At 37.9% G+C, this 12461-nt stretch overlaps 1 protein-coding gene across 3 annotated transcripts in view; it reads left to right on the top strand.

Annotated features, from left to right (window-relative positions):
* The first annotated feature begins 2031 nt into the window (after positions 1-2031).
* kidins220a (kinase D-interacting substrate 220a) overlaps positions 2032-12461 on the top strand; it is a 55898-nt gene continuing 45468 nt past the window's right edge. For 2 of the 3 annotated variants that reach the window (XM_059353229.1, XM_059353231.1), the window contains exons 1-4: positions 2032-2173; positions 8253-8411; positions 10215-10313; positions 11003-11101. In XM_059353229.1, coding sequence (XP_059209212.1) covers positions 8280-8411; positions 10215-10313; positions 11003-11101 — 330 coding nt within the window. In that variant the 5' untranslated portion in view covers positions 2032-2173; positions 8253-8279. Of the gene's footprint in view, positions 2174-5235; positions 5324-8252; positions 8412-10214; positions 10314-11002; positions 11102-12461 lie in introns of those variants that run through there. The other variant, XM_059353230.1, reaches the window with a different exon arrangement.

Raw genomic sequence — 12461 nt, 5'->3', positions numbered from 1 at the left:
ACATAATTATCAGAAAAGATTATTCAGAAATAAGTCAAAGAAAATAACTTAAAAAACCTGATTTTTCCGTAGTCAGTTTTCAGATTTTTTCCTAAATCCTTTTCTCTCCAGAACTCTGCAATAATATCTCATTTATTCAGAAGGAGAAGTGGATGTGTTACACTTCTGTGAGTAATTTTAAGAAAATGTCTCATTATAATGCCTATCAGGATCATTTCCACCCCATCACATTGGTGGAAATGTGCTTCCATACTGATGCATTCAAGTGTAAGCAGCATTTTAATGTAGCTTGTTGAACTGGAAGCTCATTTTACTTAATTGAAGTTTGGTTGGGTTTCATGAAAAAAATGAATAGCGTTCAGTGGCGGTTCTAGACCAGTTCTACTGTCGGGGCCAAGCAGGGGCCAGTGTTTAATCTGAGGGGCACATTAAAAATGGCAAAAATAATATTTAGGCATTCAAAACCTTTGTTTTAGCTCATTTAAAAATCTAATTTAAATATATTTGGAAGATACAAATACATTGATTGAAACAGTGAGACTTACCAACAATAATTATTTTTGCACGTCAACGACATTTCTCATTTTTGTGCACAATTCCTTTTTTTTTATTTTGAAAGTGCAGTATAGTGAGAATGATCTTGTTTTATATACACAAGCTTTTATTGCACAATTAAACTATTATACAATGGACACATTCTGGGTTCCTTTTGTGCACAATGAGATATTGTTTGAACAAAAAATAGATAAGAATTGTTCCATCATTCATGGTTATAAATTGATCATTTTATTATTAATTTGACACAGGGGCCACAGGCTTCTTCACAGGGGCAGTGGCCCCTGTAGGCCCCTGTGTAGAACCGCCACTGATAGTGTTTTATATGCTCTTTGTTTTAAAACTAGTAAAAACTGCAATATATCCTGCTATAATTGGATTGCATTCATGTGTAAGCAGAATTTTAATGTACAGGTGCATCTCAATAAATTAGAATATAGAAAAGTTATTTATGTCAGTAATTCAACTAAAAAAGTGGAAATAACACAATATATAGATCCATTACACACAGAACGAAACATTTCATGTATTAATTTATTTAATTTCTTGTCATTATAATGACTAGTGCAGTGCCTGTAGGAAGTATGTATTCGTACATTACATGCAGACCACTACAATGTCTGCAACTCCATAAAACACTTACTTTTCATAAGATAAACACACCATCCAGCACATACACATTGAACATTGATTTTCGCTGGAAACTATTCGAATATTATTGGAAAATCGAACCTTGTAGTGCACTTTAAAACTCCTAAAGATAGGTAGGCTGAATAGACTTACAGATGAGATGAGTCAGGCGTGGAAACCCAGAGTGAATTGTGTTACTGACCAGGTGTAGGCCTATCACACAATGGGCCGGAGCTCCACTAAAAGGCGTCTGATCAGAAACAATGCAATGCCGCAACACGTCCTACGTAAATAATGATGTTTTGGTCAGCGAGATAAACACTTCTTGCTGTTATAGATATTGGCTTACATTTAATGAAGACCTACAATTCAGTGTCTCAAAATGTTTTAAATATTACAGAAGACCAATTTTAATCAGTATGTTTAATATGGAAATGTTGGCCTCTGAAAAGTATGTCCATCTATATGACTCAATACTTGGTTGCGGCTGTTGACTTGGTATTGGTATTGGACTTTTCCATCATATTCTAATGTATTGGGATGCACCTGTAGCTTGTTGAACTGCTCATTTTACTTGAAGTTTGGTTGGGTTTCATGAAAACAATTAATATGGTCATAAAGGTTTATTTTTTTTAACCCACAAAAGTAGTTAAAACTGCAGTATATCCTGCCACCATTGGTCCTGACATTTTAAAATGTTCAGTAGAAACATCCCATCTTCCAGCAGTAATCCTGTCAGAGGCCCTGCTGCAGACAGACACCATATAATCAGACTGAGGGGGCTGTGACCCCTCTGCCCCCCCGCCACATGTGACGCCATGGTAACCATGGGGGGGAGGAGCTAGTGACTTACTGTAGCAGCAGGTTAACGTCTGTCTGTCCAACACACACGCACAGAAGCCACAGTATGACGTTAAACAACGGGCTTTGTGACTAGTTTTACCGGGCGGGAACAAAACACACGCGGTAACAGAGCAGCCCTGAGTAGGTAAGAGTACTTCAGTTTGTTCACTGTATTTTTTTCTTTCCTTTTAGAGGTGATAAAAGTGTAGAGGACCTGTTGGGGGAGCTAGCCGCTCTGAGCTAACGTTAGCCTGTTAGCCGCTGGGAGTTAGCGAGTGTTTTTCTGTTGCTTCCTAGTGATAGTAGTAAACACGGAAAGGCAGTCTGCTCCTAACATCCCTGTGAAAACACGTACATTAAAAACGAGAAAAATAACAACTTTACTATTTATTTCCTTATCTTGTCACATTTGTGGACACATGTGATATCTCTCTCTCTGTGGGTGGGTGTCATCCAGATGTTTACTTTTTGGGGAGCGTAGTGTTATCTATATTCTCAGGGTCCTGTTTGATATTAAGAGACACTTCAAATCGTCACCCTGTTAAAATAATCGCCGAACTCATTTTTTTTTTCAAGTTTTGCGGGAAACACAAAAAACTTCACCAAAAGTGTAACATATGACATTTATTTGATCATTTCACTTAAAAATGAAGTAACAAAGGATGGCTATTGGCATAGTAATAACACTATGTGTAAATGATGTAACTTAAGAGAAATAAATGACTTAGGCAATTTTCTGAACATGCCTTTGTGACTTAAGCAAGATATGGTAAGAGTCACACAAGCCTGTCAGAAACATGACATGACAAGCATCATGAGCATTAATGTTAAAAGTGTCATTAATGTTTATGACACGCTCTTATGTAGACACCTTCAAAATAAAGTGTTACCATATCTTGCTTAAGTCACAAAGGCATGTTAAAAAAATTAAATGTAAATAAAATGTGACTTAGGCATAATGAATCCGCTTAAGTCTCACACTTGACATAGGCCATTATCTTAAAGGGGTAAAATCACATGATCTGATCAACTGAGGATGTAGGCGATTTTACCAAAGGTGGCCGGCGTCATGAGGAGATGATATAGGCAAAAAAAAACAGTGTTGACAAAAAATGACTTGGGCGATTATTTTTCTCAGCAGTGTTTTCCCTCGGTCAAATGTTCAATGTACAGTTATGGAAAAAAATATTAGATCATTGTTTTCTTCAATTTGTTGTTCATTTTAATGCCTGGTACAACATAAGGTGCATTTGTTTGGACACATATAATGATAACAACAAAAATAGCTCATAAGAGTTTAATTTAAGAGCTGATATCTAAACATTTTCCATGGTTTTCTTGATAGTAACCAAAATCATTATCAAATGTCTAGATGTCAGCTCTTAAATTAAACTCTTATGAGCTATTTTTGTTGTATCATTTCATGTATCATTATATTTGTCCAAACAATTGTACCTTTAGTTTTACCAGGCATTAAAATGAACAAGAAATTGAAGAAAACAGTGGTAAAATACTTTTTTCCATGACTGAGACATGCAAGACAGTTTTTCTTGACTTTACACATTCAAATCTCTACAGTGGCTTTATATATTTTTACTGTTAAACTTTTTCCCTGTTTTATATAAAAAAAAACAAAGGGCCCTAATAGAAGTGGGAACTTCTGGATGACCTCCATTTTTTGACAACCTGAAGACAGGCAGTCAGGTCAGCTGGTGCACCATACTAGTGTCTGAGAAGGTTTACTTAATGTTGCAGTTGCAGGCAGGAAATATGCAGCAAACCCACACCCTGCTTCTCACAACTATGTTGAAACGGTGTTCTAGTGGTTGTCCGACTTATTTAGTTTCTCTCCAGCAGCTCCTGTGACCAGGGATTAGTTTCAAGTGCAAGGTTTACTTGGTTAGTAACCTTTCAGAGTAAAACCCAGAGCTGCCCTGCGCATAGACTAGTTCAGGTTGTGCTTCTTAAGTTTGTCACATAACTCGACCTGTTTTTTGGAGCAGACCCTGGTATGTGACAGGGAACTGAATCCTCAGCAGTTCCCTACACACATGACCAGCCAAGAAGAGCTGACTGGTTAAATTTAGAGATTGGATCTAGTGCTGTGCCTCACAAGTTCATGTTTGTGTGTGTTCAAAAAGCTGCACAGCTGATAACAGGTTTTAGGAATCTACCTGATAATATCAAGAGTGGTCTTTGTTTTTACACAAATACTGGACCACATATGACCTGAAAATAGATCTTTGGTCTTCTGTTTTTCTCAAGACCAGCCCTAAATGTGTGTTTTCCTGTACAGTTATGTGACAAAGATTTCTTTGATTATTTTAATGTTGTAGTGGTAAGGCTGCAAACAGTGAATGCCTGCGCCTGTTTGGCCTTCGTGTCCACTTTACAACTAATTTCCCTATTCAAAATTCTGCCTTGTGTGCCTTATTTTTCTTCTTTGTAAATGTATGGTAAAAGCACCGACAACATTTTTTTGGCTGAAGTTGATCAATACAAAACTAATTGGCAGCTATTTTGAAGGTTTAATTGAAATAATATTTTTAAGCAAAAAACAAAAAAACTTAAGTGTTTAGTGTTATTTTTTGGAAGAAAACTGATTGTAATCTTGGTTTGGAAAACATTTAAACAAACATTTGCCACAATTTTCTGACATATTATTATTATTTTCAATGAAAGTAATTGTAAGTAGCAGCCCTACTCTAAAATGCTGTGAATTAAATTTAAGGATACAAATGTATGTTGAGGTTTTTAATTTTCAATTTTTCTTCATTTAGATTTTGTCAGTATATCCCAACCCAACCTGAAGGTTAAGAGCTTTCTTATGGCTAACAGTAGTAGATATTGGAATAAAATTAGAGTGTTTCAGCATCAATTTGACATTTTGACTTTGACTGATTAGCAATTAAGCTCTTTAAACAAACCAAAGTAACAAGACAGTAATAATCTGCCTGTGACCGCTCCCTTTGATATAAATGTTACTCTATTTATTGCAGCCATTATTTGTTAAATACAATAACACAAATTAAGCCAACATCTTAATTGTCTCTCCCCTTTTATCTTTATAATTTGGAGCTGAGCCAGTGTATGTAATGAATGGAAATGGTCGCGTGTCTATTGTGTTGGGAAGAGATGGGCGTGGGCCAGCCCCCTCATCTAATATTCAGCCTTGAGTGGAAGGGGGATGCTGAGCGTTTTCCCGGCAGAGCTTGTTGATACTGTGTGCGAGTGAGCAGGGGATAAAGATTTGTGTTGAATAGCCAAATAGATATAAGCTTCACCCTACACCAAGGTAAGGGGTTCTTCTGTTTACTTTTTTTTGTGTTTTCTAGAGACCTCAATTGTGTCTCTTTTAGCATCCTTTAAAGCCTTTGTTATAATAGCTTTTTCATTTTTACTATTGTCATTTTCCCCCTGCTGGTTTTTACTTGTGTGTGTTTTTTGTTGAGAGGTTGTGTGAACTCCCATCTAATTATTGCTCAACACAGAACCGGCAAAATGTTTACTGATTGGTTCTTGTGTGGTGTTACCGTCCACCCATTGTGCTGAGAGGGACAAGGAGCTGAGGAGGGTGTGTCAACAGGCTCCTATTGCCTTCACTGTAAACAAAGGATTTTTTTTATTTAAGCATGCCACTGTCTGATATGGGAGAACAGGTGGCAGGTGAACCCTGACTGAAGAAACAGACTCAGACTTTAAAAAAAAAAAAAAAAAAATGTAGTTAATTATTGGTAGACTGCCCTGAATTTGACTGAACTGAGTATTTTAGGCCTTTGTGCTAACAGCCCAACAGCCATGTGACATTTAAGCGTTTATTGACCTGAGCCTGAGCTGCTTGCCTCACAGATTATGTTGAAATATTGAGCAGCATGTTTGCTAGTCTTTATGTGAAACCCATTGCCAAGGTAACATGCAGGCAATGAATGCAGCTGATTAATTCTGTGTTGCTGCTGTGGCAGGAAGTGAGTCTGACCATGATGGAAGAGCCCAACTTGATGAATCTTTAATGAGTTTTGTTATCGATTGGCTGAATCCCTACAGCTAAAACAACCATTTTGATTGTGGTTTCTTTTGTCAGAAGAAATAATTCATGTAATGTCTGAGAGGTTTTTTATATTTAACAGTGTATTAGAAGAGAGGAAATATTGTCAGAGTCCAATAGATACAGAAATGTTTGTCCTGTGTATTCCAGGATGAAAATGGTTAAAAAGGGTTTGGATGAGCATGGCAGTCTATTTCATGGGTTTAAAATATTTCTTTAGAATGGTGGAGCCTAATTAAAGATAATCTCTTCAAACTGGGCCGTCAGCATTGATTTGTCTGATAGTCATTAGCCTAACTCTTTCTGCTATTCCCATCAATGCAAAGCAGTTTTAGTGCACCTTGTACTTTCAGGCACTTTTCTTTTGTAGGGTACACAAGTTCCACAAGTCCAATTTAAGGCAGTGGATGAGGGCAGAACTGAGGGTTAGTCTTGATATAATTGGAGCACACAGTCGAGTGCACCAATTGTCCAAGTCATCATTAACTTCAAACGATCAAAGTTTAAAGACTATTGTTTGTCTTTAGTGGTATTTGATGACTTCATGGACTTTCTTTAGCGGAGCATTGTGATTGCTCTGCCTTCATTATACTGAGCAGAGCGAGTTTAGATCATGTTTTCAGCATGAGCAGGCAGACTGAACTGAACTAAACTGAACTGACCCAAGTGCCCCCGTTAGCTCTCTACATGAGAGCTAACGGTTTGTTCAGTGCATTGTCTTATTGTAACATCACTTTTACATACTGGTTGAAACAGACACATATAACTGTGTCCTACAGGTTGTTTGTGCACTTTCTTTCTGTTTAATTGTTATTTTTTTAAACAAAGTTCAAAATAATATGCATCACAAAATTTAAATACACCACACCATCCTAAAACTTGTAAACACCACATAAACAGTTGGCCTTGATTGTCCAAAGAAGAGTGGACACAAGAAACAAACAAACAATAGCAAAACAAGTCAGTAAGTAAAGATTTTTGTACATACAGGTGCATCTCAATAAATTAGAATATGATGGAAAAGTCCATTTCCAGTAGTTCAAGTCAAATAGCCCCAACCAAGTCTTGAGTCATATAGATGGACATACTTTTCAGAGGCCAACATTTCCATATTTAATATACTTTTTAAAATTGGTCTTTTGTAATATAACATTTTTTGAGACACTGCATTTTAGCTCTTCATTAAATGTAAGCCATAATTAGAAGAAATTATATAAATTAAGACATGAAATGTTTCATTCTGTGTGTAATGGATCTATATAATGTGTTATTTCCACTTTTTGAATTTAATTACTGAAATAAATAAACTTTCTATGACTTTCTAATTTACTGAGATGCACCTGTACATGTATTAAGACACTAATCACGCAACATGTGAATCCCTACAGAATTTGGCCCATAGCATTAGCCCTCCAAAGAGGTTAAGTACCTGCCTTATAAGTGCTGCCATTCTTGCCACCTTAGCATCTCATTATTTGACTGAAGATGCTCTCTGAAATTTTCCAGAGATAATCATATATCCTGGCCCAAAACTGTTTTCAAAGGAAAATAAATATCAATTACATGACATTACCGTAAATTGCATTTACAGCACTTTAGTGTTTCCCTAATCATAGTCCATACAATCCGAAGGGAGTCCAGTAGAAGTTTCCAGTAATGTTTCCTTTCCTCTCTTCTATTTAAGTGGCTTTGGATAAAACAGACTGCTAAATGACTAAATGTAAATGTAGAATTCATGCATAAATCTGATTCAAATTTTACAGTAAAAAAACAAAACAAAAATGTATGAAAACAACAAGCATATCCATATTGAAGCAAGAGCACACATTTTTTTCCATCTGTGTGTACACAGCAGTATATAGTCCTTTTCCAGTAAGCCTTGCATATGTTTTTGTTTTTTTAAAGATATGCCCCTTTTTCTGATTGTATGTCGTGATGTTTATGTGGCCTCTGTTTTTTGTTTGTAGGGGTGAGTTTGTGCGTGTGAGCTAGTTTTGGCCAGTACTTGTTTATTGCTCACTAGCATCACTTCAAAGATACACCACACCCTCTTCCTGGCTTTAAAGTTTCTGCTTCTCTCTCTCAGCAGTGCTGTACATTTAGCTGTGCTGGCCACATAGATACCATTAGTATCTTTAATCTTTCGTGAATGCTAATCTGCTTTCCTCTCGCTCTGCAGTGGTGTATTGGGGGTTAGCAGTCAGCCATGGATACCACCACCTCCCTGAAGATGACCTCTCTGGCCGTACAGAGTCTCTTCAGCTTCGTGGAGGAGGAGAACCTGGCTGCCATCAAAGCACATTTGGACAAGTTCAAAGATGTGGACAGCAGGAGCGATGTAAGTCAGCCATGTTACAACTCAGCAGTATGAAGTAATGAGAAGCTCTTTGAGAACAGGTGTTTTATTAGTAAAGGGATACTACAATCTATTTTGAAGCTGTTGTGAAGCGATCCTTCTGAGACTAATTTGTAAAACCGTTTGCAAAGAGAAGACACTGTGCCTGATACTCTATTTTTGGCTTATGGAGGGTTAATATTTAAAAAAAAAAAGCATTTATACGCTCAGGAAGTTTCCATGTGTCATTGTCAATTTGTGGAGATGTGAATTTATTTTTGCATTTTTTTCTGTTGATCAATGTGGAAAACAGCACATTTAATCTCCTTTGATTTAATGTTGTAAAAGGGTAAAACATGAAAATGTACAATGGAAGTAAATACTTTTAGAAAAACTTAACATTGATGTAATGTTTAGAGGGGTTTGTGAAAAGCTCAACCCTTGTCCAGTCCATTCTTCTGTTCCATATACCCCCATTGTTGTTGAAAATCTTTTATTAAACATACATTTTTTAGGTGTTTTGGGGACGTATTTATACATACTTAACTCTTTGTTAAGTATGTATAAGTGTTCATCAGTTTTTTTAAGACTTATGCCCTCAGTAAGAACAGAAGGTTGGGTGAAATGTATTGAAAGACACACTAAAGCACTGTTGGTTTTGGTCTTTAAGAGATGTGTTGACATAGGAAAAATGTAGAATAACACCATCTTTGACCTTTAACCTGAATAATTGAAAGCCTTATGTGTAGGTCATATTGCAAAAAGTAATAATTGCTCAGAAATCACCCATTTCATCATTAATCACCTCTTGTGACCATGATTTTTTTTCTTTTGGGGGCGAAACAGTCAAACAAAAATCCCTTGTTTTATTAGAGTAAATGGGGCCACATTTAATAAGCTCACAGGGTTTTTTTTGTTAAGTGTTTATAAATGGATGTTTTGATATAGCTTTGCTGTTGTTAATCAAGCCCCTATTTACTTCATCCATCAAGGATTTACTCCTTGATTTGTGGAGGCATGCAAGAAAAACTAATGTATTTTTTAAGGTAACACAGGCTGACTAACTGATGGTCATACTAAATGGTCATCGTAAGGGTGAAATAGTTTTCTTTAAGGGAATGATTGTCAGGTTGTCTTTTAGTATAGGGCAGGTGTAGGCACATGCGGCTCCGGAGCCACATGTGGCTCTTCAGGCCGTCTGCAGCGGCTCCCTGTGGCTGTGACAAAAAAAAAATTATACAAAATGAAACTTTTATTTCTTAACATTTTTAATTCAATGTATCATTGGTGTAGGTCCAAAGCAATTTGTATTCTTCAGTTGTAAACATGTGTAGATTATATATGGCAGTAAAAATGTTTTAGTCAACTAAAATGTGCACCATAGCTTATGAAAGTCTATGAGCTGGTCTAAATTTTCCCAACTTCAAGTCTAGTTTTCCAAATCCAAATCTTTTGAGATATTTCTTCAGTCTCCAGCCTCTTTTTTGCACTTGGGTCCTCACTGCATTCTGACAAAATCATAGAAATAAATGCTCATTATGACCTTTTATTAGTGTTGGTAGGCTAATTTAGTTTTCGGCTCCATTCCGACTGTTTTTCTCATATTTTGGCCAACAATGGCTCTTCTGTTAGTAAAGGTTGCTGAACCCTGGTAAAGGGTAAGACTTAGTTAAGTACAAAACAAATACAACCTCTATTCCAAAATAGTTGGGATGTTGTCTAAAAAACAAAGTAAGTTCTCAGAGGGTCACAGGGAAAACAGTGTAGTTAATTGGTTTGTGCTCCTTCCCTCTTTCCTTTTTTCAGAATGGACAGACTCCCCTGATGGTGGCAGCAGAGCAGGGCAATCTGGAGATAGTTCAGGAGCTCATTCGGAGAGGAGCCAACGTGAACTTGGATGATGTTGTAAGCATGCGCACACATGTAACATCACAAACTTGCCCTAATACGCACACTAGGCGTTATATTAAACATCAGGAGCCCTAGAGTCCAGGCACAGGTGAAAAACAATGCGGTAATTTTTACCACATTATCCACTTGACAAAGAAGACGTAGCTGAGCTAGTGGTCCTGATGTTCCATCTTGCTGAACTCACCACGCTCGGGCTTAGTCCACAGCTATTATGAGCCATCATGAGCCATAATGACGACTTATTACACACTTTTACCTTCGCTCTTTTGACTAAATGACAGGATCCACTCGCTGGCCAACACCCTGTGCCTTCAGAAGCCAGCCCCTACACACGCACACACTCACGCATGCATACAGTTCGCCTCCCACTTGAGCACACACATGCACGCTCACACACTACACCTCTCATTAACATCTCACGTACATGTAACCTGCTATTACGCATTGGCACACTCAAAACTTGTGCTCACTCTCGCTGAAGAGGAAAGGAGAAGCATCACATGCTCTAGTTGCACTTGTCTTCCACACTTTACTCTCTGACACTCCTGTCCGTCCATGCGACACCGCGTTCCCATGAGCACTTGGTATGACCAGCTGGTAGGTACAAGGATTTGAGCTCACCGGGGCTGGATTTTGGAGTCTGATGGCAGTTCCTGCGATAACGGGTTTGTCTGTGTGTGCAGGACTGCTGGACAGCGTTGATCTCTGCATCGAAGGAGGGCCACATCGAGGTGGTGCGGGAACTGCTGGAGAACAATGCTAACCTGGAACATCGAGACATGGTGAGAACACAGAGTGACTGGGACGTTTTCCTTCATTTGAAATCTGATGTTTTTGGGGTTTTATTTATGAAAAACTTGGTTCTAAAATGCAATTATCCAAAACTGTTTACTGTAGGACAGGGGGAGGCTACTGTGGCCCCGGAGCCACATGTGGCTCTTCAAGCCATCTGCAGTGGCTCCCTGTGGCCGTGATAAAAAATGTTTGTTGCTTTACATTTAAAATTAAAAAATGTTTTTCATTGGTGTATGGCCAAAGTGATTTGTATTCTTCAATTGTAAAAATGTTTAAAATCATTTTAAAAACATCAAAAACAAGTCAGGTTTTGAGTTAGGCTACCTTTCCATTCCAAATCTCCTGAGATATTTCATCGGTTTCCAGCCACTGATTTGCTCCTGGGTCCTCACTGCATTCTGACAAAATTACATAATAAATGCTCATTATGACCTGTTATTAATGTTGCCGCGCTAATTTACTAATTTGACCTAGTTGGCTGTTTTTTCTTCATTCTAAGGTTCAGAAGAAGGTATGCGGCTCATTTTTCGACAGTTTGTGTTTCTTATTTTGGCCGACGATGGCTCTTTTGTTAGCAAAGGTTGCCGCCCCCTGCTGTAGGATAATAATAATGATATCACATTCTCTGGAAAGGCTTTATAGCTTGATCCCAGCTGACTTTGGGTGAGAGGCGGGGTGCACCTTTGACAGGTCACCAGACTATCACAGGGCTGACACATAGAGACAGAAAAAACCATTCACGCTCTCATTCACACCTTTATTAACTTAGAATCACCAGTTAACCTAACCTGAATGTATTTGGACTGTGGAAAGAAGCTGGAGGACCCAGAGAGAACCCACGCTGACACGGGGAAAGCATGTAAACCCCTAGAGAAATTATTATTAAAACTGGGCTGGAGGCTGGTGCAAGATTAAATATACTTCTGTATCCTCCTCAGAGCTGAAATCATTTCACAATAGTCATTTAAGGGGAAAAATATGATAGCCAAACAACATGGAACAATAAGGCACTTCTAAACTACAGAGGTTGATTTACAAGCTCCTTTAATTTGGACTGTAAGTTGACTCTTAATACGAGGCCTACGGTTGAAAATACAGTAAAGTCTTGGTTCTATGTGCATTAGTGGTTCCTGTAAATTGTAATGACCCCAGTGCTGGTTGAACAGAATGATCCATTAGCCTTGATATGGACATAAAATGAAATTACTTGATGTGTGATGGCTCCTCTCCAGAAGTAATACCATTTACTGAGCTCTGGTTGTCTCGGCATGGGGCAGTGATGTGATTTAGTCTAAACCTTTCTGAGGCAGACAGTCTGCAGGCTTGATGTAGCAGCTATCCTGTATA

The sequence above is a fragment of the Centropristis striata genome, chromosome 16 (assembly GCF_030273125.1).
Source record: "Centropristis striata isolate RG_2023a ecotype Rhode Island chromosome 16, C.striata_1.0, whole genome shotgun sequence".
NCBI classification, from domain to species: Eukaryota; Metazoa; Chordata; class Actinopteri; order Perciformes; family Serranidae; genus Centropristis; species Centropristis striata.
This window is presented reverse-complemented; position numbering and strand designations above follow the sequence as displayed.